Below are 23,204 nucleotides of genomic sequence, written 5' to 3' on the forward strand. Positions count from 1 at the left end.
TCCCTCGTCCCTGGCAAATGTACTTAATATTCCTGCCTCGGTACTTTCTAGTCCAATCGCGGGCAAATTTTCTCTCACTAGACTTTGGTCTTCCGGTCTGTAAAATGCGAATAATAAAACTTGCCTCATGAGAACTTAGGAAGCCTGTAGCTCCGGCCTTGGCTAAAGACGTTCCCTTCCCTTTCGCTGCAATAGGTTCATAAATCAAATCAAAGCGTACAATTTTTAAAATTGTATTTACTAGTATCTTTTAACTAAACGGGAGGCGGGAGCATGGTGGACGTGGCAACTAGATCCAGTTAACTCCTAACTCGCGAAAACGCTCTGTAGAGCGCTTTAAGCCAATTTCACCTGGATCAGCTGAGCTCAAGGAACCCAGTTTCGTGCGTGTCTAAAACTAAGCGCCTTACCATCCAGCCGTCTCCACACCTCCGCCAGTAGGTCCTCGGGGTACTTCTTCTCCCAGGGTCCCGCCTCCCGTACCGGTCGGTTAGACATGCCGTTGGAGGCGTGCGTGGAGAGAGACGCGGAACCAAGTGACCCGGCCTCCGGTGTCCTGAGCTCTCTCAATGAAAGGCCAGGCTCTTTCCTCGCTGTTTCCCCGCGGTGCCTTTCGGGAGCTGTAGTCAGACGCGCTTCAGCCGGCTCTGGGGTGAGGAAGGACAAAACTCCAATTCCCAGTGTGCTCCGCGCCGGGCGAGTGCAGCGCCCATTCTTATCCTACCCACTTTTTCTTTCCTCTTCTGAATCCCCTGCTCCGAACTCCTGTCTGTGAAATCCTTCGTCGCTCTCCCCATCTTTTTCTCTCATTTTCACCATACTTTTCCCTATTTCCCAGAGCCAGTGCAAGGCCCTGGTTCCGATTAAGCGACTGCTTGAGACTCGGGTGCACGAGGGGGAACTGACCCAGAGTGGTAAGGGGGCCGGGAGAGAGCGGGTGGCGGAGTGTACGAGTTGAGTAAGAGGCGAGGAATGGGAGGAAAGTAGCGAAGTTAGGAGGTCGAACGGTATGGATCAGGTTGAATGGGGTGAAGTGGTCTTTGGAGGGAGGAGGGAAAAGGAGAGGAAAGAGGTGGAATTAGATTCGGGAGACATGGAGGGGAAAGGTAGTTTATTGCCGTACCCAGCAGAAGTGGGATCAAGAAATAGATGGGAAGGTCTGACAGATGTAGAGCTTATAAGTAGATCCGACCAGGAGAGGTGGTAGGGAGAGAGGATTGGGCTCAAACAAGTCTCTTTGTCACTGCTTAGTAAAGATGAGCAATCACTGGCACACAAAATGATTTTGCAAATATGGGACAATGAAAAATTCTGTTACTTGGAAATCAAGTGAAGACTGGAGCTGAGGCCAGAAGTGGGGTGAGAAGGCAGGGAAAGAGGGGAAGTCAGTCAGGTTTGGGAGAAACTAGAGGAGATGAATGACATTCAAAAGGGAACCATAGAAAAGATGGGTTATTGTGGGGGCCAGTGGATCTGGGATCGGAATGAGAAAGGTGAGGGGTGACACTGGCATGGATTGAGGGATTGCGTTTCTAACGCTTGCATCTTTCAGGTGATGGAGAGCATCCCGTCAAGGGGTGGGCTGAACCGAGTACACCTACAATGCAGGAATCTGCAGGAATTTCTAGGGGGTCTGAGCCCTGGGGTATTGGACCGATTATATGGGCACCCTGCCACCTGTCTGGCTGTCTTCAGGTGAGGGTGCCCTTCACAGCAGGGACCATGGTGGGGAAATGTAATGGGGCCTGCAGACTGGGATAAGTTATCATGGATAGAAGCTTCGTTCTACAGGGCGTAAAGATTAAAGTGTGTCAGGCCAAAACAGATGGTGTTTGTTGGGGCAGCAAGACTGGTAAAGGGGTGGAGGGTGAGATGAGATGTTTGAGAGGCTAAGACACAGGTTGAGGGCAGAGATGCAGATCTAAGGCAGTTGCTGACAGTAACATTTTTCCTCTCCCCCTGCAGGGAGCTCCCACCTCTGGCTAAGAACTGGGTGATGCGCATGCTCTTTCTGGAGCAGCCTCTGCCACAAGCTGCTGTAGCCCTGTGGGTAAAGAAGGAATTCAGCAAGTGAGTGCTGTATTCCCAGCCAGATACCAATTTCTCAATGGCTAGATTTCCCCAACTGCTGTTCCTTGGAACATTTTTCAGGAAAGATTAATGGGTACACCATAAGACTTGTAATTAAATAAGTTTGGGAAACTGTATACTGTATTTTCCCTCTTGGAGAGTTGTGAGGTCTATAACAAGGCTCTGGCAGGCGTTACAGTAAAGAAATTTGCCTTAAGACATTGATTTCACTCTGTGAAACAGTAATCCAAGGACTACTAGTTCAAAAGCAGAAATGGAGGCCTTCATGGGCCTTCTTTTTGTTCTCCAGACACACCTGTCACCTCTCTGCTTCTGTTTCAGAGCTCAGGAGGAAAGTACAGGGCTGCTGAGTGGCCTCCGTATCTGGCACACCCAGCTGCTCCCTGGTGGTCTCCAGGGCCTCATCCTCAACCCCATCTTCCGCCAGAACCTGCGCATTGCCCTTCTGGGTGGGTATGTCACTCCATCTCCTCCTAAGCTAGGCCGGGGAACTCCTTAGGGGCCTCTCTGGAACCTTGTGGGCTCCACCTTTGGCAGCTCCTTAGCAATAAGTTGGACCAGATGCATGGTGTAGGGAATGCCTCCCACTCATGGCCCATGGGGACAAAGGTAGAAAGAGGGCAGAGGAGTGGGCAGGGGACACAGGCAGGGCTCCTTACTCTTGGCCCATCCTGGCATAGGGGCAAGGCCTGGTCTGATGACACGAGTCAGCTGGGACCAGACAAGCATGCCCGGGATGTCCCGTCACTTGACAAGTACGCCGAGGAGCGATGGGAGGTGAGAACTTGCGACTCTGTGTGTGTCTCTGCTTATGCTCCTGCTTCCCATGGACCCCAGAGGCATCTCTATTCTCCTCCATTCCTCAGGTGGTCCTGCACTTCATGGTGGGCTCCCCCAGTGCAGCTGTCAGCCAGGACTTGGCTCAGCTCCTCAGCCAGGCTGGGCTCATGAAGAGGTGAGGAAGCCCGAGGCACAACAGCTCCCGGCTTTGCCATCTCCTTGGGTCGCTGCCAAACTGAGTGTCCAGGCGGGTCAGGATTGGAGGGCGTTGAAGAAGGACAGCTGAGTGGAGTACAGCGAGAGATAAACCAAGAGCAGACGTGAGCGGTCGGTGGGGCTGGTGGCCATTCTGTGCACACCTGTCCCATTGTCCCTCTCCACGTGTCTAGTACCGAGCCCGGAGAGCCTCCCTGCATTACCTCTGCTGGCTTCCAGTTCCTGCTGCTGGACACCCCTGCCCAGCTCTGGTACTTTATGTTGCAGTATCTACAGACAGCCCAGGTGAGGAGTGCAGCGTCTGCTTGTGGGTGTGCTCTGCTCTTCTCAGGACACACCGAGAGATTACTGCCTACAGACTGCTCCCTGATTTTCTCCCTCCCATCCCGTCCCCTTGTCTGTGCCCATTCCTCCCTAGAGTCGGGGCATGGACCTAGTGGAGATCCTCTCCTTCCTCTTCCAGCTCAGCTTCTCTACTCTAGGCAAGGTAAGCAGGGGCTGGAGCTGGGGGGTCGGGTGGGTGGGCCGAAGGGGAGCGAGATGGGGAGGGCAATGGGGCTATGGGGCAATAGAGTGAAGTAAGAAGGAACAGCCAGAGGTGGGAAGACGGAACGAGCTTGTGGTTTGGGAGAGGGACATGGGATGTGTTTGGACCCCAGCTGCTACCTCTCTTCCCCAGGATTATTCTGTGGAAGGGATGAGTGATTCTTTGTTGAACTTCCTGCAACATCTTCGTGAGTTTGGGCTTGTTTTCCAGAGGAAGGTATGAGCACCCAAATACATGGCTTCTAGGGAAGAGGCAGGGTGGTATGGGCCTTGGCCTTTAGAAAGGTGTGGGGTTTCAGGAGGCAGCGGGAAGCGGTTGCCAGGACTGAATACCTGGGTCCCTTGGGGGAGAGAAGTGGGGAGTTGAGGTTCTGCACTGGGAGGGATCTGATGTCTTAGGAAGGATGATGTCGGGCGGTGACACTTGAGAGGGAGCCCTCTGCCTTTCTCTCCTATCCTTTCAGAGGAAATCTCGGCGTTACTACCCCACCCGCCTGGCCATCAATCTCTCGTCAGGTGTTTCTGGGGCTGGGGGCACTGCGCATCAGCCAGGCTTCATTGTCGTGGAAACCAATTACCGACTGTATGCCTACACGGGTGAGGCAGCAGAGGGCCCCTGGGAGAGCAGGTTGGGGGTGGGTTGTGAGAACAGGTTGCGAGCAGGTTATGGAAGGCTAGCACCAGGGGAAGGGAGCGGGAGGGAATGCCAGTTTTTGTTCAGATTACTGGGTACTTTATCTTTTCTGACATGTCTCATCACACTTGAAGGAAGGGATCCAGGGAGTCTGGGTATGGGGTCAGCCCCCTCGTCTCCTCTTCCTGTCCCTGGGCATGGGGTCAGTCTCCTCGTCCCCTCTTCCTGTCCCTGGGCATGGGGTCAGCCCCCTCGTCCCCTCTTCCTGTCCCTGGGCCTGGGGTCAGCCCCCTCGTCCCCTCTTCCTGTCCCTGGGCCTGGGTCAGCCCCCTCGTCCCCTCTTCCTGTCCCTGGGCCTGGGGTCAGCCCCCTCGTCCCCTCTTCCTGTCCCTGGGCCTGGGGTCAGCCCCCTCGTCCCCTCTTCCTGTCCCTGGGCCTGGGGTCAGCCCCCTCGTCCCCTCTTCCTGTCCCTGGGCCTGGGGTCAGCCCCCTCGTCCCCTCTTCCTGTCCCTGGGCCTGGGGTCAGCCTCCTCGTCCCCTCTTCCTGTCCCTGGGCCTGGGGTCAGCCCCCTCGTCCCCTCTTCCTGTCCCTGGGCCTGGGTCAGCCCCCTCGTCCCCTCTTCCTGTCCCTGGGCCTGGGGTCAGCCCCCTCGTCCCCTCTTCCTGTCCCTGGGCCTGGGGTCAGCCCCCTCGTCCCCTCTTCCTGTCCCTGGGCCTGGGTCAGCCCCCTCGTCCCCTCTTCCTGTCCCTGGGCCTGGGTCAGTCCCCTCGTCCCCTCTTCCTGTCCCTGGGCCTGGGTCAGCCCCCTCGTCCCCTCTTCCTGTCCCTGGGCCTGGGTCAGCCCCCTCGTCCCCTCTTCCTGTCCCTGGGCCTGGGTCAGCCCCCTCGTCCCCTCTTCCTGTCCCTGGGCCTGGGTCAGCCCCCTCGTCCCCTCTTCCTGTCCCTGGGCATGGGGTCAGCCCCCTCGTCCCCTCTTCCTGTCCCTGGGCATGGGGTCAGCCCCCTCGTCCCCTCTTCCTGTCCCTGGGCATGGGGTCAGCCCCCTCGTCCCCTCTTCCTGTCCCTGGGCCAGAGTCAGAGTTGCAGATCGCCCTCATCGCCCTCTTCTCGGAGATGCTCTATCGCTTCCCCAACATGGTGGTGGCGCAGGTGACCCGGGAGAGTGTGCAGCAGGCCATCGCCAGTGGCATTACAGCCCAGCAGGTATTCTCACTGGGGAAGGGGGTGGCAGGAAGGCAGGCTGCACTGGGCTGTGGGGCACAGGGGTCAGCGTATGGAAGGCTAGCACCAGGTCTGACATTAAGGTGTGGGGAGATGGCTGAGCAGACAAGGCACAGGAGGTGTCAAGGTGTGGGAACAGGCAGACGCGAGGGGGGAAGAACATGGAGGGAGGAGGTGTAGCTCTGGATTTGTGTCTTGGCACCGCCACTTCCTAGATGCATAAAGAGCCTACTTGCTTCATTTCTCTCAGCTGTAGTTTCTTCAGCTGGAAAAGGGAAACAATGAATTTTCATCTCACCGGGTTGTTGGGAGGATTCAGTGTGAGAATAGCAGTAAAACATTTAGCTCAGAGCCTGCCACACAATAAGTGCTGCTATTTTAAAGAGAAACAAAAGAGACTACGCAAAGGGCAGATGTGCCAGAGAAGGAATAGCAGACATGACCAGTGGGAACAGTAACTTGGGACAACAGCTGAGTAAGGAATGGGCTGACAATAGTCATGTACCTATGAGTTTTTAAACAGTAAGTGGATGCTCCCGTGATATCGGGTGACGGCCAAAGTGGCTTTCCTGCCCTCTTATTCGAGTCTTTGATTGCATTCTTGTCTGTTTTCTAGATCATCCATTTCCTAAGGACAAGGGCCCACCCAGTGATGCTTAAACAGGTACAAACAGGTACCAAGCTGTGGGAGGCTGACAGCCCCTGGCACCTGGTGATGAAGTGATGGAAAAGAGAAAGGAACAACCAAATCTGGGGAATGCGTGGAGGGCTGCGGTTGTTCGTGCAGTCTTCCAGGATCTTACAGCCATGCCTTGCCCCTGCAGACACCTGTGCTGCCGCCCACTATCACGGACCAGATCCGGCTGTGGGAGCTGGAAAGGGACAGACTCCGCTTCACTGAGGGTGAGTGGCTTCTGATGGTCGGTTGTTGGTCGTTGGCCAGAGGAAGGACAATTCAGTCGTGATCATTTTATTTACTTTTTGTTTGCTGTATGAGCTGGGAGAGCAAAGCTGGCAAGATACTTTTTATTTTGGGGTGAGTCGGTGGTAGTAAATAAAATGTCTCAAATCACTGCAATTTGGATTTAGCAAGAAGAGGGAAATTGGGAGGGATAATTCACAGTAATTTCTCTAGGTTTGGTGAGCAGTGGGTTTTCTTACTGTATTTTATTGCCTTCCTGAATATGGTTGGATCACACTAGTGTTCAGATGAGCCCTGGAAGAGACAAGCATAGAGGATTCGTTTTTAAATGGTGGTGGGTGACAAGGCCAGCCCACTGCCCTGAGGCTGCCACAGAAAGGCTCAGCGCCTCACGTTCTGGCCTTCTCTCTCCCCACCTCTCCCTTCCTGCGGACCCCAGGTGTCCTGTATAACCAGTTCCTGTCGCAAGTGGACTTTGAGCTGCTGTTGGCCCATGCGCGGGAGCTGGGCGTGCTGGTGTTCGAGAACTCGGCCAAGCGGCTCATGGTGGTGACGCCTGCTGGGCACAGTGATGTCAAGCGTTTCTGGAAGCGACAGAAGCACAGCTCCTGAGAGCGCGGACTAGGACCGGGCGGGGCGGGAGGCGGGCGCGGCTCCGGAACTTAGGGTTTTTTAACTCACACCTGGGGACTCTAATTGTTTAATAAAGTTGTGAAAATGAGCCTCGCAGCCCCGGACGCCTCCCCACCGAGCTGCAGCTTCCCGCTGCCGACGCGCTGGCACGGGAAGGGGGTAGGGCCGAGCAGCCCTCGCGCATGCGCCGGGCCGGGGCCCTGCCTCCCGGCGCCGCGCGGTCGGGTTCCGGGGTCGGTTGCTGGAGTCCCATCCGGTGCTGCAGCCGCTGCCGCCGCCGCTGGGCGCCCTGGGGTAGCGGAGGGCTCGCCCGGTGAGCGCGCGCCAGGGCGGCCTCCGGGGTGCGGGGTGGGAGGCGCTGGCGAGCCTGGGCCCCCACGGTGGGACGCGTGGGAAGGCCGGGCCGCGCGGGTCTGGGGGCAGCGCGGGCGGCGTCTGGGCAGGCCGAGATCGCGGTGACTGGCGGGACTCTTGCCGGCTCTCGGGTGCGCTGTCGGTCACCTCCCCAATACCGAGTCCTTTACACTCCTGTGTGCCGGCGGTCACTCCCACGTCGCACATTCATAGGTTGAGGGCCAGAAATTAAGTCTTCCCCAGAAGAGCCCTGTTTCTTGCGGCTCCAGGATCCTGTTACTGTGGACACCACGCACTCTAGTCCACATGGAGGAAAGGTTGTGTGGGAAGAGCTAGATACTTAAAATAACAGACCAGATCTAGTAGGCGGCAGAGAGTAAGGAATAGGGTGTGACTTCAGGGGATGTGACCCTCCCACGCCCCCGTATCCTAAAGTGCTTTGTCTGTCGGGAACAGATCTTGGCCCCGTTCCAAGCACTCCTGATGCCTCATTTGCCTCCGGCCTCCTTCCGACACTCACTCTGGGGGCTGAGGTCCTCACGGGGCCTCCCCAAGTCCCATCCACTCTCTACACAGTCAGAGCCCCATGGTTCCCCCATCTCCCGGAGGAACCGCGAAGCCAAACAGAAGCGCCTGCGGGAGAAGCAGGAGGCGCTGGAGGATGGATTAGCCTGGAAGAGCAAGGTTAGAGCACAACTTGCCCTTGGGTCTGAGAAACTTGGTGGGGGGATGGAGAAGGGCTGGAGGAGAGACTGGCTGGATCCCAGATGCCTGGGGTATACTGGGAACTGCATTCCTCCTTGTGTCTCCTCCCCGTAGTCACCTGCAGAATCCAGTAAGGCCTGGACTCCTAAAGAAATAGTGTTGTATGAAATCCCCACGGAACTTGGTGAAAAGAAAGGTAACTAGGAAACTTGAAGGCCTTTTCGCTCACATTTTCGTTTCCCATTTGGTCTGCTGAAATGCAGTCGGGGAACAAAGTTGAATTAGTGGAGCTCTGCTCTGCCTCCACAGATGTCTCCGGGCCACTGCCTCCTGCATACAGCCCCCAGTATGTTGAGGCTGCCTGGTACCCTTGGTGGGTACGAGAGGGCTTCTTTAAACCGGAATATCAGGTTAGTGCCTGGCAGGGAGGGGTACTGAACAGTCCCCAGGACAGATTGGCCCATGAGATTGGTGGGTGCAACTGAGCCTGAGTCTGGAGCTCACAGCCACATTGGAGAGCTTGTCTCCTGCCCCTGGGCTCTCCAGAACATTCTCTTGGCAGGTTTCCCTTTCCCTGTTATTTGCTGGACAGTTCTGCCCTGCAGAACTGCTGTGGGGACACCAGAGGGTACTATTCCTCCAGGTAACATCCAGTCTTCTCTTGCCCTTTGACTGTGCTCCTTCCTTCTAGACCAGGCTGCCCCAGGCCACAGGGGAGACCTTTTCCATGTGTATCCCCCCTCCTAACGTCACTGGCTCCCTGCATATCGGGCACGCACTGACCGTGGCCATCCAGGATGCTCTCGTGCGCTGGTGAGGGGATGCGGCTGCCTGGGTTCTTGAGGGGAAGGAGGGAGGGTAAACATGTAAGGTCGGATTCGTGTGAGGGCATTTCTGTCACAGGCACCGGATGCGTGGAGATCAGGTGCTGTGGGTCCCGGGCTCAGATCATGCAGGAATTGCTACCCAAGTATGTCTTTTGCCACTTGTCCTTTTCTTGGGTGAGTTTTCTTCCTCCAAAGCGACCTGATTCTTTGTTTATTTGCCCCCTAATCTTACTGTAGGCTGTGGTGGAGAAACAACTGTGGAAGGAACGAGGAGTGAGGAGACATGATCTGAGCCGGGAAGATTTCCTCAGGGAGGTGTGGAAGTGGAAGGAGGAGTGAGTATGACGGACATATGAAGGGGCTGAGATCGCAGGTTTGGGTCCTTGTTTCCTAGTCACGCTTCTAACTCGTAGTCACTCTTCCCATCCAGCCCTAATTTCTCTAACTTCCAGAGACTTAAGCTCTGGAGCCTCTTAGCATTTGGTGGGGTCGCCAAGCTGTGTGTGTGTGTATGTGATACATGAGGATGTGTGTCTATATATGTGTGTATGTGCAGACACACACACACACACACACACACACTTCCCTCCCACCCCCACTTATCACTTATCTCATTTTCCCATTCTCTCTAACTCACCCCTTCCCACCTTCCATCTACTTGAAATTACCCTCATTTAGGTGTGTTACTACATGCCATCTTCTCTGTACAGTTTCTGTAGATTTCCCATGAATCGGCTGCCCCTTCCTCTGTTACTGTGAACTTTATGCTTTTGTTTTTTAAGTGTGTTTTTCCAGGACCCATCAGGTCCAAGTCAAATAGTTGTTTTCAATGTAACTGTGGAGGGTGCAGCTCATAGTAGCTGGCCACCCCCTTTATACTTCTTTTAGTCATAGAAGGTTCCATACTGGGTTCATGAGTCTGTCTCCATTGGCTTCTGGAGGCTAGATCAGTGCCATACTCACTCCAGCCCCAGCATTGCTGGGGTGTCACTGGCCTGGTACATTGTTGGTGCACGACACGTTTGCTGACAAAAGTCTCTCGGCACAGGAAAGGTGGAGAGATCTGTGAGCAGCTGCGAGCCCTAGGGGCCTCCCTGGACTGGGACCGAGAGCGTTTCACTATGGATGCTGTGAGAGTTCCACGGCTGGTTCTGTGGGTGTTGGGGAGGTGTTAGAGATCTGTGCAGGGAGGCGGGTTGCTGTGTGTGCTGGGGTGGCAGGATGGGAGTGCCCGGGTCCCCAGGGGGGTGAGGGGCTGAGAAGGGACTGTTGGATGTGGACACACAGGCCATTCTAGGGCTCCGCAGTGGCTGTGACCGAAGCATTCGTGCGACTCCACAAGGCAGGGTTATTGTACCGGGGCCGGCAGCTCGTCAACTGGTCATGTGCTTTAAGATCCGCCATCTCGGATATTGAGGTGAGGCAGAGAAAGACAAGCCGGTTGCAAGACTGGGTTTGTGAGAGACTCTCCGGCGGGTGAAAGCTCAGGGTCTGGAGCCAGCCTGCCTGGATGTAGGTCCAGGCCCTGCCACCTACCAGCTGTGTGTTCCCGTGGCTGTTAGCCTCTGTAAGCCTCAGTTTCCCTAGTCTGTAAATTAGGGCTGATGGGAATGCCTGCATCCTGGGATGCTGTGAATGAAATGAAAACTCGTGGAAGGTGCTCAGCTCGACACCTGTATGTGGTTTAAGTGCTCAGTGAATATTTACTGTAACTGACTGCACAAGAATTAGGCGAGGGCAGAGGCAGGTGGCTGCCGGGTCCTCTGAATGGCTGCAGGGAGGCTGGCTGGCGGACGAGTGGAGGTGGGGGCCCTGGCTGGGAACCTTGCAGGAAGGCTGCTCTCAGACCCTGCTTCTTGTGCACCTGCAGGTGGAGAGCCGACCCCTGCCTGGCCGCACGGAGCTTCGCCTGCCCGGCTGCCCCAGCCCCGTGTCCTTCGGTCTCCTCGTCTTTGTGGCCTTCCCTGTGGATGGAGAGCCTGGTGAGGGTGGTCCTGGGAGTGGTTGCCCACTCATCTCTGCTTCCCCTGTTTTCTTGAGCCCCTGTTGGGCTGATGGGAGCGAGCCCACAAGTCTGTTTCCCACATGACCTGGTAGGAGGGGCATAAGGAACCTAGGTCGTGTTTGCAGTTCTGTGGACACTCTGGGCCAGGAAACTGGCCACAGCCACTGCTCTGTGGGAGCTTGGTGTCATTCTGCAGGAGGCTGCTACCCTTGAAAGAGAAAAGATTAGTTCTGAAGTGTGGTTTGGACAGTAGGTGTTCTGAGGAGTTCAGAGAAGGGGAAGGCAGATGTGCTGGAGCAGTCAGGACATTTCTCGTAGGAGGGGCTGGGCTAGCCCCAAAGAATGTACAGCGTTTGTGATTAGGGCACCAAGAACCCCCAGTGTCCTCTGGGCACCCAGCAAGGACTCTAGTTGCCTTTATTAATGCCGTACCCATTTCTCCCATGCCAGCTGTCACGCAATTCCTTAGCCTCAGATACCCTCCTAGGCCTGTGGTCAGCTTACACGGACACCCCAGGCTTCTATGGACATAGTCCTCATTTGGCCTGCTCAGCCTTGACGGCCCCCACCTCCTTCCTTTTCCAGTTCTCCTGACTTTAACTGTGTCTGGGCTGGGGGGTGAGGATGACTAGCTATACGTGCTTGAATTTTGTCTTCAGACGCAGAGGTCGTGGTAGGAACCACAAGGCCAGAGACGCTGCCTGGAGACGTGGCTGTGGCCATTCATCCCGACGACTCCCGATTCACAGTAATACCCCGTGCTCCCTGCCCGGCCTTCCTACCCCCAGCTTTTTCATCCCTTCCTTTTAGATGGCACCTCCTTCTCTCCTGCCTTCACTTCCTTTTCCTAAGACTTTTCTCAGCTCCAATGGCTCTCAGTCTGCTCCCTTCTACTCCAGCTCAGGGGTTGCGAGGACTGCCTGTGGGCTGCGTCCACGCCGCTGCCTGTGTTGTCTGTGCCACCCTCGTGGGCTCAGTCTCACTGCGCCTGTGACTCCTCTCTGCCGCAGTGGCCAGTGGAGTAACTATATAGACTACATCTGCCTCTTGGCTACAGAGCCTAAGAGAGTCACACTCCAGCCCCTTAAGGAAATGTTTGTTGACCCCCAGCTCTGGCTCTTTACCTCTGGTTCTCACCCACTTACTTCCAGGGCTCTCACGTCCTGCCCAGACCTTTCTACCCCACACATGTGCCTGTCCCTGACCCCTCTTCCTTCCCTTCAGCATCTACATGGGAGACAACTTCGTCACCCCTTGACAGGGCATCTTCTCCCCCTCATCACAGACGCCACTGTGGAGCCACACGTGGGCACAGGTGAGTGGAGGTCAGAGGAAGGAGAAAGCCAGGCTGCTGGGGGTGGGAGCAGGGCGAGAAGCAACGTGGGGAAGGGAAATCTCTTGTAGATTGGGTGGGTGAGGAACGGAAGGGAGGCACAGAGAAGGGAGGGAAGGGAAGGGGGCGTGGGCAACGACAGTACCTTTGGAAAGCAAAAGCCAGGCTCCGGGGTCAGTGCTCACTGCAGCTCTGCTCCCCAGGGGCAGTGAAGGTGACTCCGGCTCACAGCCCTGCTGACGCTGAGCTAGGGGCCCGACATGGCTTGCACCCTCTGAGTGTCATCGCGGAGGATGGGACCATGACCTCCCTCTGTGGAGACTGGCTGCAGGTGGGAGCGGCCTCAGTGTTACCCCATCCTTTGGGGGCACCCTCTGCCCTCTGCCCCTCTCCCACTTTCTTATTTCTCTAGAGGCCTTAACCTTGACTGTTGCCACTTTTTCCCCAGGGCCTTCACCGGTTTGTGGCCCGGGAGAGGATTATGTCCGCACTGAAGGAGCGGCGTCTGTTCCGGGGCCTCCAGGACCACCCCATGGTGCTGCCCATTTGCAGGTAACCCCGTTTTAACTCCTTAGGACTACCCCCGGAGGGAGTGGCATGCGGTGGGCTCTGTCCCCTTTAGAATATGGGCTCTGTCAGTTTCATTTGCTGCTGTGTCCCGTGTCCCTGGGAGAGAGGCACGAGGCTGGAGGGGCAGTGGACTCACCATCTCCCTTTCAGCCGTTCCGGGGACGTGGTAGAATACCTACTGAAGAGCCAGTGGTTTGTCCACTGCCGGGAGATGGGGGACCGAGCTGCCCAGGTGAGGCTGCCTTGCAAGGAGCGACTGGGGCCTGGGGACGGGGTGCCCCCTGAGAACTGGAATGAAGAAACAGGCAGGCTGGAGGCCCTCCTGCTCCACAGAACTGTCTAGCTGTGACAGTGGGGGACAGCGGTGGGGAAGGTGGCCCAGAAAGGGCTGGCTTATGTCCTCCCTCAGGTCCCGAATCTTCTCAGGAGGTTTGGGAGGTCCTTCCAGAACTTAAGAATCACCTCAGAGGCCACTGGTCCCCTCAGGGAGGGGTGTGGGTGCGGGAAGGGAAGCAGTCTAAAGGCCCTCTCCCTCCAGGCTGTGGAGTCGGGGGCCCTGGAGCTCAGCCCATCCTTCCACCAGAAGAACTGGCGGCACTGGTTTTCCCACATTGGGTAAGGGCGGGGGTGGGGGGGGAGGGCACTCTGATGGAGGTGGGGGGACCCACTAGTCATGCACGGAACGAGAAGTCACTCGTTCATGCTCTTGCATTCTCGGCAGGGACTGGTGTGTCTCCCGGCAGCTGTGGTGGGGCCATCGGATCCCAGCCTACCTGGTTGTAGAGGAGCAACAGGGGGCAACCGTGAAGGTAGGAGGAAGCGCATGAGAGGGCCGGCGAGGACAGGGCCTTAGGCACCGCAGTCAGAGGGCCTTCAGTGCCGGCTCAGTTCCCTGTGCTCCCGGCCTTAATCCTGTAACCTACTGCGTGATGGCTCTGGGCCGGCCTGGCGTTCTCCATCTCACCGCCAGAGGGCCCCATAAAAGACCATGAGACTCGGAGGTTTCCCACCTGCCAGGTGTTCTTCCTCATGCCCCCAACCCTTACTTGTGCTACAGGCTGACAGGGAGGACTGTTGGGTGGTCGGGCGGACAGAGGCTGAGGCCAGAGAAGTAGCTGCAGCACTGACGGGGAGACCGGGGGCGGAGCTGACCCTGCAAAGGGGTGAGTGCCTGGGCTGGGAGGGCGCCTGGGTCTTGGAGATGTAGGTGGGGGTGGAGGTGGGGCCAGGAGGACGGTGGGCAGCAGCGGGCTGAGCTCCTTGGAGGTGAGGTTCCAGTTGTCTCCATTTCCTATTCCGTTTCCCAGACCCTGATGTCCTGGACACATGGTTCTCTTCAGCTCTTTTCCCCTTTTCTTCCCTGGGCTGGCCCCAAGAGGTGAGGCGGGCTGAGTGGAAGAGAATGAAGGTGGGGATGGCGAGGGAGATGCTTGGGCCCCAGACAGTCTTGAGGAGATGGAGCCCAGGGCCTCTTATTGATTGTCTTTTTCTTCCTAGACCCCAGATTTCACGCGTTTCTACCCCCTGTCCCTTTTGGAAACGGGCAGTGACCTCCTGCTGTTCTGGGTGGGCCGCATGGTCATGCTGGGGACCCAGCTCACAGGGCAGCTCCCCTTCCGCCAGGTAACAGCCCCTCGGTGCCCCGTCCCACTCTGTAACCGCCAGGTTCTCCAACCCGACGTGTTTTCCACATGCCCGATTCCTGTTTCCTGATTCACTTCCCACCCTCACCCTAAAGCACCACAGATCCCAAAGGGTCCTCCAGAGACAGGCTCTCCAAGCACCCCCTGCCGGCCCCTTCATGTTCCCAGGTACTTCTCCACTCCATGGTTCGGGACAGGCAGGGCCGGAAGATGAGCAAGTCCCTGGGGAATGTGCTGGACCCGCGGGATATCATCGCTGGGGTGGGGCTGCAGGTCAGGATACGGAGCCGGTGCGGGTGGGGTTTACAGGGGGGAGGAAGGGAGCCCTCGGCGGGGGACAGTGGGCGGCACCCTGGGGGGGCTCGGACTGAGGCCATTGCACACTGACCCATCCAGGTGCTGCAGGAAAAGCTGAGGGAAGGGAACTTGGACCCCGAAGAGCTGGTGATCGCAGCTGCAGCGCAGGTGGGTCCCGTGTGTGCCCATCTGGCCTCGCTCACAGCCACTGGCCCTGCAGCCTCATAGGCACCTGCCATCCCTCCTCTCCCTCTGCTTGCAGAGAAAGGACTTTCCTCACGGGATCCCTGAATGTGGGACCGATGCCCTGAGATTCACCCTGTGCTCCCATGGGGCCCTGGGTAAGCCCAGGCGAGGCCGTGTGGGGTGCAGAGGGGCTGGTGGGGCCGAGCCCTCCCTGTGCCCCCGATGTCTACTTGCACACTCTCTCCTCTCTGTCCCAGGGGGTGACTTACACCTGTCTGTCTCTGAGGTCTTGAGCTCCCGCCATTTCTGCAACAAGATCTGGAATGCCCTGCGTTTCATCCTCAGTGTCCTGGGCCGGGGGTTCGTGCCCCAGCCCTCAGAGGAGGTGAGAGAGGAGAGGTGCTTGGGTGGGGGGCAGGGGGCAGCTGGGAGGACAGGCAGAGGAGTGGGAGTGGAGCCGTGCCCACCTGCAGCCCCTGCCCGCAGCTGTCCCCCTCGTCCCCCATGGATGCCTGGGTGCTGAGCCGCCTGGCCCGCACTGCCCACGAGTGCGAGCGAGGATTCCTTACCCGGGAGCTCCCGCTTGTTGCCCACGCCCTGCACCACTTCTGGCTCCACAGCTTGTGTGATGTGTACTTGGTGAGTATGGCGGTGCCCTCCTCGTCCCCCGAGATCGGGCTCCCCGGCACAGAGCTCTGAGCTAGGTTCCCGGTATCTCCCTCAGTGAGAGCACAGAAAGATGGCTGAGCCAGGGGGATCCCAGTTCCCCTCCTCCCTGGGACTGGCCTAGTCACTGCTCCCTGCCTGTCACCTGGGGAGAGAGGAGGAGGTAGGGACACTTCTAGAAAACAGAGTCTGACAGAGCAGGGTCAGGAGGCAGGTGAAGTTTCCTTCTCAGTGTGCTCGCTGCGATCTGTGCAGGCCGGGAGCTGTGAGTGATGGGAGGAAGTGTGGAGGTCTGTAGGCCAGGGGTTCTCACACTTGATCCCGTGGGAGAGTCTCGGGGTGGAGAGCTGCTTAAGCACCAGTGCCGGGCCCCACCCCACACCCCCAGAGCGCTCATTCACCAGGTCGGGCGTCGGGTGGTGAGAGTTTTCATTTCTCGTCTTAGGCCATGCTGCTAGCTCAGGACTGCTGCCCTAGATCACTGTTTCTCAACCTTTTTAAAAACCTGTCTTTTTGATAAGTGGAAAACTCAATGTTTTTCTTCATAAACTGCACAACCTTCCTGATAATTTTATTCCCCACCCATTTCTGAGAATCCCTGCCCTAGATTTTCCCTTTTCATGGGACAGCCAATGGCATCCAAGATGGTGTGCAGACCCACAGCGTTCCCGACTAGTAGGGCAGCAGGTGTGTGGAGGAAGGCCATGGCCATGGCCGTGACCCTGACCCTGACCCGCAGGCCTTTCCCTAGGAGGCTGTGAAGCCTGTGCTGTCGCACGCACCCCGCCCGCCAGGGCCGCCTCAGGTCCTGTTGTCCTGCGCTGATGTCGGTCTCCGCCTCCTCGCCCCGCTGATGCCCTTCCTGGCTGAAGAGCTCTGGCAGAGGCTGCCCCCCACGCCTGGTGGCCCCTCTGCCCCCAGCATCTCTGTCGCCCCTTACCCCAGTGCCCGCAGCTTGGTGAGCCCTGTCCCTGGTGTTTGGGAGTGGGTCCACTGCTGAGGGGTTGGGGAGCAATCTTCTAAAGGGGGCTGCTGCCGTGGGGTCATTGATAGCAGTGGTTTGTACTTTACTACAGAGTCTCTGTAGTAGAGAAGGTTGTTTCTGCAGCGCTGTCTTGGGGCAGTATTAGCACAGGGGACAAGAGCAGGACTCTGGCGCTGGGCTTGCCAGCTGTGTGGCCATGCCTCAGTTTCCCCATCTTTAAGCCAGGATAGTAATAGTCCATGTCGTGGGTGTGACAAGGATAAGATGTTGGAGACGGGCTATCCCAGGAGTCTCAGCGCAGTTTTAAGCTTTAATAACTAGAGAAGGAGAACTACAACAAACTTATCCAAAAGATCATTTTAAAGCTTAACTAAATTTCTTTTATACTTACTTGGTTTTGTGAGTTTTGAAGAATACATTTTAAGTTTTATTTTTGATTGTTTGCCGTCTTCAGTCAGGCTGACCAAACAGACATCAACCACTGATCATCTAAGAACCTCTTAGATGACTCCCCAGTTTTTGTCGTGTTCCATCCTTGAGGTGGTGAATTTAGTGTGTGGTGGCGAGGACGGGTCCCACTGCCCTGAGGAGATGGGAGATGGGGTGGAGAGGAGAGTCAGGAGAGTTGACACGAGTCTCCCGGGACTCTGCAGGAGCACTGGTACCAGCCCGAGCTGGAGCGGCGCTTCTCCCGGGTCCAGGAGGCCGTGCAGGCGCTGAGGGCTCTCCGAGCCACGTACCAGCTCACCAAGGCCCGGCCCCGAGGTGAGGCGTGTCCTGGGCTCCTGAATCCCCGCAGAAAGAAGGGACTGGCTGGGCAGAGGGGAGAGCCTGAGGGCAGGGCCCAGAGGCAGGAAGTGCAGGGCAGGAAGGGTGGCCGCGTCTCAGGCCTTGACCCTGACATCCCCTTTCTCCCACAGTGCTTCTGCAGAGCTCAGAGCCTGGAGAACGGGGCCTCTTTGAGGACTTCCTGGAGCCCCTGGGCACCCTGGGCCACTGTGGGGCTGTGGGGCTCTTACCCCCAGGTGTAGCGGCTCCCTCCGGCTGGGCCCAGGCCCCACTGGGGGACACCATTCAGGTCTACATGGAGCTGCAGGTGCCCAGGGGAGGTGTGGGGAGGGGACAGAAAGGGTGTTGGGAAGGGGTCGGGGGGTGAGTTCCATAGAAATGAGGATGGGTCTTAGCATGGAGAGGAGGGAGGTGCTGGGCGGGCTGCTGATGTCTCCCTTCTCCCGCAGGGCCTGGTGGATCCCCAGACCCATCTACCTCTGCTAGCTGCCCGAAGACACAAGTTGCAGAGGCAGCTTGACAACCTTATAGCCCGGACCTCATCAGTGGGAGAGGCAGAGACTCGGAGGCAGCAGAGGGTGAGGCTGGGAGAGGCCACCCAGGAAGTCCACCTCCTGGAGGGAATGTGGACAGGGGGTGGGCCTCATACTGGATCCTGTGTGCTTCTCTCCTCGTCCAGATTTCTTCCCTCCAGCTGGAATTGTCGAAACTGGACAAGGCGGCCTCTCACCTCCGACAGCTGGTAGACACGTCTCCCAGCCCCAGGGAACCCTGAGCTCTCACCATCCTTGGAGGATTTCCTTCCTCCCAGACCTGCTTTTGAGGACAAACTGATCGGGCAGCTGTCGGCGTGGTGGCGCCTCAGAGACTATGGGTCCACGTCCCTCATTCTGTAAATGAGGAAACAGACTGGCTTGGTCAGAGTGGCTGTGGGTCACTCACATTTCTACCCCAGCTTCCCTCATGTGCAGTCCCACCTGGAAGTTTAGGAAAGAAGAAATTTACATAAGCTTTTAAAATTTCAAACATGTCTGCCTGTGGTTCTTCTATTCCTCTTTCCCTTTTTGGTGACTTTCTTTTCCTTCTGTTGTTCCCTGAGACTCTGATGATCTGGGAAAGGAGGATGGTGGCCTCTTAGCCTCGAGCTTGGGTCGCAGGGGGAGAGTGGATGCTGGGCGGTGCCAGCCTTGTGAGAGGAAAGAGGAGCTTTCTAGCCTGGCCTGGCGTAGTGACCAGGGTGCCACCTCCTTCCCGGACTTACTGACAATGCTCCAATGTTTGCAGCCCTTCCTTCTCTGCTTCTTACCAGATGGAAGCTTCCCTGCTCCTTGGCCCTGTCCCCAGGGGTGCTGAAAGGAGCAGGGACTTCCTCCACGCCTGAGGTGCTGCAGGGTGTGCTGGGGTTGAGTGCCCTCCCCACTTCTGTGTACCTGAGACCAAGGTGCCAGGGACACACTGTCCAGCCCCTGATGGAGGGACACACATGCGCAGACGCCCACCTGTCCACCCCAAACACCTTGTCTCATCTCAGTGGAATTCATGGGCCTGGCCCCTCCACGCCCAAATTCCATTCTGTCCAGCAGCTCTCAGTAGCTATTTATGGCAGGACTGTCACAGGCTGGGGCCTCCCTGATGCCACTTAATCCTCCCAAGAACCACAGAGGTGGGTGTTCTCTCCATTTTAGAGATGAAGAAGTGTGCTCAGGGAATAAAAGTAGCTTGCCCAAAGTATCAACTGAGATTCAACTCAGTAAACTTTGTGCAGGTTCTTTCTGGCTGCTGAAACCAAGCTTCAGATTAGCCAAGTGGATGACTGGGAGCAGTGTTCCAGGTGGAGGAAGAGCCAGAGCAAAACCAAGATGGAAGCACTCCTGGAGTGTTCAAAGAGTAGCAAGGAGGCAGGAAAATAAGATGAGAAGGGCTGTGGGCCCCATTATGGCAGAGCCCTGCACTGCTTCTGCCCAGCAAAAGAAATGTCCATGTCATCTAAGCTGTCATGTCTGAAGGGGAGAGGAGTGGGAAGTGAAGTCAGGCGTGAGCAGTGGAGTAGGGGTGGGGAAGGCTCAAGGTGGGGGCGATTATCTAGGGCTGTGCTGTCTAAAATGGTAGCCATTTGACTATCTAAAGTAATTAAAGTTAAACATTCAGTTGCTCACACTGGGCACATTTCAAGTGTTTCATAGCCACATGTGGCTAGTGGCTACCATATTGCTCAGCGTAGGTTCTGAAACATTTCCGTCATGGAAAGTTCTATTGGAAAGCGCTGGCCTAGGACCATGTAGGCTGTTGTAAGGACTTTGTTTTTTTCCTTCTGAAATAGCAGCTCATTTCCTTTGCAGGTTATTACCAGAAAGCTGCGTATTTTCTTTATACTTGCATCCGGTTGGACAGAACCTAATTACGTGGCCATGCCTAGCAGCAAGGGAGGCTGAGAAATGGAATGAGTCAGATGCTCAGTCAAAATGGACACTACTGTCCAAAAGGAGGACAATGTTTATTGGGGACAGTTAGCAATCTCTGCCACCCCCAGGTCTAATGAACCCAAAGCATTCTTTGCCCAGCTCTGTCTTGAGTCTGGAAAGAGAATTCTTTGAGGAAATCTGGAAATCACAGCCTAGTAATCCCAGGTCCTGAGATTTAGGAACCAGGCTCAGGAGCAGGTATCTGTCTGTTCCTCCAGACTTTTGAAGATCCAGACATCAAGTCCCTCAACTTGTTTGGGGCTTACACACACGACCCGTGGGTGTCACCTGCCCACTGGTGCAGGCTAGGGGCAAGTCATGAAATCCTGGGCTCGTTGGGGCCCTCAGTTACCTCTCCTCTGGGCTGTTCCAGGGTAATTATAAAGGACACTGGAGGAATTTTGTGAGTTTTTATTTTTGCTCTCCCACTTGTGCTTCCCCTCATCTTCAGGGATGCTCCATAGGAACTGTTGCCTTCACCTCCCTCCAAAGGAGTCACGCTCTAATTTCATATGATGGTGTTGGCGGCAGGGTGGGGAGTATGGTAGGCAGGGGCGGGCACTGTGGAGAACAGGAATCACTCATATCAATACCCCCAAGTGGTCAAGTCTTGGCTGCATGTTTGCGTTTTGAGATAGCTGGTAAGAAGTCAAGATAACCTTGAGTGGGAAGTCAGGTGAGTGCCTGCCTCAAGAAAATCAGGAGAAAGAGGACCCTGGATCCTGAAGGGACTTAAATGCTGGGACTGGGTTTCTACTCTGATGATCCCTACTGTTTGTGCCCACTTATCTGACAAGCACAGTGGCATGTGTCTTAGGTAGTTTGTGTAATCCTCACAACAATTTTATGAGGCAGGTACTCTCGCTATCCTCATTTTGCAGGTGGAGAGGATAAGAAACTCAGCTAGGACTCAAGTGTGGGCTTGTGTGACTACACGTCATCATGGTTAGACAGTACAAACTCCGCTAGCACCCATCGTCTTTCCCCCACCACTTACACCAGCTGGCCATCCTTTCCCAAGCTGAACCTCTCATCTCTCACCTGAGCTGCCTCCCACCCCACATCCTACCCTGACTGACTTGTATGGATCCTTGAGTCAGAAGGCCCATATCCTGGGGTGTTCTGTCCACATCCCTGTCTGGATGCTGAGCTCCCAGCCCCAAAACTTAAGCAATGGGAGAGGAAATTAAAATCTTGCTTAAGCCAAGACTTTTACCTGGTATCCAACCTTTCCACTGCTAATAGACCTCAGGTGAGTGGCCTACTCTTTCTAAGCTTTGCTCATCGGTAAAGTTGGATAATGACACCTATTATGCTACATTTAAGATTGCTGCAAGCATTGACATGGGAAAGCGTCATGTCTGGAACAAAGTAGGAATTTAATACATGTTTCTTTCTCTTATTCCCAGGTGTTTTGAAGTATAAGTTCCGCCCATGTGTATGTCTGTGGTGTGTGTGTCCCCAGACAGTTAATTCCCCAGATTCCTTCTAGGCTTTGACACTGGCATTGAGGGAGAAAGCGTCGAGAGTCAGAGACTTGGGCATCTGATTCCTTTTTCCTGCCAGCCCTCTGCTCATGAACCCACAAAGTCATTGAATTCAGCATATTTACTGACACTCAGCAGGGTGTCTTCCTGTTGGAAGGTGGGGCCAGGGCACCCCCATTGAACCCTGGGGGACAAATGCCCCAGCGGGCTCCCCCCAACCCCCTTGCAGGCTTGATTGCTCTCAGACTTTGCAGATGACGTGGAGTGGGGATCCTGGCTGACGGAGGGTGACGTTGGTCCCTGACGGGAGATGGAGGAGGAGGCAGAGCTAGGGAAGAGAAGGGGTTCGAGGGGGAGAAGGGGTTAGAGGGGAAAACGGCCTGGCACCAGCAGAGGCACAAACCAACTCAGAAATAAACTCGGGGTTCACACAGCCCTATCCTTTCTCCTCCCAAAGAACTACCTTCTGGAGCAATTCCAGGAAGCTGGACTCATAGGAGGAATTTGCCAGAAAGGAATCCTTCAGCTGCAGTTGCAAAATCATTCCTGGCCCTAGGGATCCAAAAGTACCGTTTAGGACCCAGCCAGACTCCCTGAGATGTGCGACCCCCTCCTGCCCGCCCTCACCCCAGTTCCTCTTCCCCAACAATGGCCTCTCAGGCCCTCTCCAGGCAGGCATTCAGCCTGAACCCTGGCTTGTTCAGGACTGGGGAGCCTCCGTTTCTCTCGCTCCCCTCCTTGGCTTCTTCTTGCTGTGAGGACCCTGTCTCCAGGCCCCTAGCCCTTACCTGTTCCATGTGCGCTGCCAAGGATGGTCAGGAGGAGGAAGAGGGGCAGCCTGGCCCCCATTGTGACCACCTCACTTCTCGGATGGACAGAGAGATGTCTGAACCCCCGTCTGCCTTTCCACAGCTACTCAGTCCTTAGCACAGGTATTTGGGGGAGCTGGCAGGGGGAAGCTGGGTAACTGGATTTTCCAGTTCTCCCAATCTGGCTTCGAGGACTTAGGAGAGGGCCATTCACTGGGCTGTTGGGAAAAATAGTGGGTGGGCCCCTTTCCTCAATCCTGTGCCCCCCGGGTGCCTGGTCCTGCAGAGAGGGAAGTTGAAGCTGTGTCCTTCCTGCAAGTGTCTGGGCCCTGCCAAAGCCTGGGCCTCTCATTGCTCTTTAGGGATTAATTATTAACTGCAATTAATTCCCATCATTCATGCCACCAAAGGGCTCAGGAATGTGGGTCCAAAAGGGAGGGGTAGATTAAGCCAAGTTTCTTCCCAAACCCAGGTATCCTGCTCCCCCCGCCACAGTGGCTTTCTAGGTGAGAAATCTGGGTAATGGGGAACTTTCATCTTCCAATGTTTCGTTTTAGTTGCTCTAAAACATCCCAGATACTCAGGTAGAGACATGGGTTTCATCAAATCTCCCCACCCCCACCCCACTATGGCATCCCGCACCACGAGGGCTGTGGGGAGTGAGGAGGGCGGTGCAGATTTAAGAAATACAGTAGATGCGGCCGGCCCCGTGGCTCAGGCGGTTGGAGCTCCGTGCTCCTAACTCTGAAGGCTGCTGGTTCGATTCCCACATGGGCCAGTGGGCTCTCAACCACAAGGTTGCTGGTTCAACTCCTCGACTCCTGCAAGGGATGGTGGGCCCCGCCCGCTGCAACTAACAACAGCAACTGGACCTGGAGCTGAGCTGCGCCCTCCACAACTAAGACTGAAAGGACAACAACTTGAAGCTGAACAGCACCCTCCACAACTAAGATTGAAAGGACAACAACTTGACTTGGAAAAAAGTCCTGGAAGTACACACTCTTCCCCAATAAAGTCCTGTTCCCCTTCCCCAATAAAATCTT

General features: G+C 56.1%; 3 protein-coding genes across 4 annotated transcripts; 2 read left to right on the plus strand and 1 right to left on the minus strand.

Moving 5' to 3' along the window:
* Positions 1 to 708: 708 nt before the first annotated feature.
* On the plus strand, positions 709 to 7,132 carry GTF2H4 (general transcription factor IIH subunit 4). Its single transcript, XM_033102572.1, has 14 exons — positions 709 to 914; positions 1,553 to 1,695; positions 1,966 to 2,070; positions 2,413 to 2,544; positions 2,772 to 2,868; positions 2,958 to 3,046; positions 3,261 to 3,372; positions 3,506 to 3,574; positions 3,767 to 3,850; positions 4,098 to 4,230; positions 5,340 to 5,470; positions 6,105 to 6,152; positions 6,313 to 6,391; positions 6,850 to 7,132. Exons 2-14 carry the CDS (start codon positions 1,556 to 1,558, stop codon positions 7,020 to 7,022), a joined length of 1,392 nt encoding a protein of 463 aa, XP_032958463.1. The 5' UTR covers positions 709 to 914; positions 1,553 to 1,555; the 3' UTR covers positions 7,023 to 7,132.
* Positions 7,133 to 7,233: 101 nt separating this feature from the next.
* On the plus strand, positions 7,234 to 18,429 carry VARS2 (valyl-tRNA synthetase 2, mitochondrial). Of its 2 annotated transcripts, XM_033102543.1 has the most exons (30): positions 7,234 to 7,356; positions 7,854 to 8,081; positions 8,217 to 8,298; positions 8,412 to 8,512; positions 8,794 to 8,915; positions 9,006 to 9,072; positions 9,167 to 9,264; positions 9,978 to 10,059; positions 10,227 to 10,346; positions 10,800 to 10,911; positions 11,594 to 11,682; positions 12,159 to 12,249; positions 12,471 to 12,598; positions 12,716 to 12,819; positions 12,988 to 13,069; positions 13,376 to 13,452; positions 13,559 to 13,646; positions 13,895 to 14,000; positions 14,145 to 14,215; positions 14,335 to 14,460; positions 14,649 to 14,753; positions 14,877 to 14,945; positions 15,040 to 15,118; positions 15,221 to 15,348; positions 15,450 to 15,602; positions 16,381 to 16,587; positions 17,268 to 17,379; positions 17,535 to 17,710; positions 17,853 to 17,981; positions 18,083 to 18,429. In XM_033102543.1, the coding sequence occupies exons 2-30, from the start codon at positions 7,881 to 7,883 to the stop codon at positions 18,176 to 18,178; spliced, it is 3,201 nt and encodes a 1,066-aa protein (XP_032958434.1). In that variant the 5' UTR covers positions 7,234 to 7,356; positions 7,854 to 7,880; the 3' UTR covers positions 18,179 to 18,429. The 2 variants fall into 2 exon arrangements, with proteins under 2 accessions (XP_032958434.1, XP_032958435.1); XM_033102544.1 differs by lacking the exon at positions 7,234 to 7,356 and having other exon boundaries at positions 7,460 to 8,081.
* Positions 18,430 to 20,293: 1,864 nt separating this feature from the next.
* Positions 20,294 to 22,467, minus strand: SFTA2 (surfactant associated 2). The gene is made up of 3 exons (XM_033102633.1): positions 22,141 to 22,467; positions 21,816 to 21,904; positions 20,294 to 21,680 (listed from the first exon to the last, which is right to left on the minus strand). Exons 1-3 carry the CDS (start codon positions 22,199 to 22,201, stop codon positions 21,594 to 21,596), a joined length of 237 nt encoding a protein of 78 aa, XP_032958524.1. The 5' UTR covers positions 22,202 to 22,467; the 3' UTR covers positions 20,294 to 21,593.
* Positions 22,468 to 23,204: the final 737 nt, after the last annotated feature.

This window comes from Rhinolophus ferrumequinum, chromosome 3 (genome assembly GCF_004115265.2).
Source record: "Rhinolophus ferrumequinum isolate MPI-CBG mRhiFer1 chromosome 3, mRhiFer1_v1.p, whole genome shotgun sequence".
In the NCBI taxonomy this organism is placed as follows: Eukaryota; Metazoa; Chordata; class Mammalia; order Chiroptera; family Rhinolophidae; genus Rhinolophus; species Rhinolophus ferrumequinum.

What these genes read in the sequence shown, in the direction of transcription:
- GTF2H4 (XM_033102572.1), top strand. Translation starts at nt 1,556, where the DNA reads ATGGAGAGCATCCCGTCAAGGGGTGGGCTGAACCGAGTACACCTACAA. An exon ending in ACGCCGAGGAGCGATGGGAG is followed by an intron (nt 2,869 to 2,957) that starts GTGAGAACTTGC and finishes TCCATTCCTCAG; the next exon opens with GTGGTCCTGCACTTCATGGT. An exon ending in GCTTCTCTACTCTAGGCAAG is followed by an intron (nt 3,575 to 3,766) that starts GTAAGCAGGGGC and finishes TCTCTTCCCCAG; the next exon opens with GATTATTCTGTGGAAGGGAT.
- VARS2 (XM_033102543.1), top strand. Translation starts at nt 7,881, where the DNA reads ATGCCTCATTTGCCTCCGGCCTCCTTCCGACACTCACTCTGGGGGCTG. An exon ending in GGAGCCACACGTGGGCACAG is followed by an intron (nt 12,250 to 12,470) that starts GTGAGTGGAGGT and finishes TCTGCTCCCCAG; the next exon opens with GGGCAGTGAAGGTGACTCCG. An exon ending in CACCAAGGCCCGGCCCCGAG is followed by an intron (nt 17,380 to 17,534) that starts GTGAGGCGTGTC and finishes TTTCTCCCACAG; the next exon opens with TGCTTCTGCAGAGCTCAGAG.
- SFTA2 (XM_033102633.1), bottom strand. Translation starts at nt 22,201, where the DNA reads ATGGGGGCCAGGCTGCCCCTCTTCCTCCTCCTGACCATCCTTGGCAGC. An exon ending in TGGCAGCGCACATGGAACAG is followed by an intron (nt 21,905 to 22,140) that starts GTAAGGGCTAGG and finishes TTGGATCCCTAG; the next exon opens with GGCCAGGAATGATTTTGCAA. An exon ending in TCCTGGAATTGCTCCAGAAG is followed by an intron (nt 21,681 to 21,815) that starts GTAGTTCTTTGG and finishes TCTCTTCCCTAG; the next exon opens with CTCTGCCTCCTCCTCCATCT.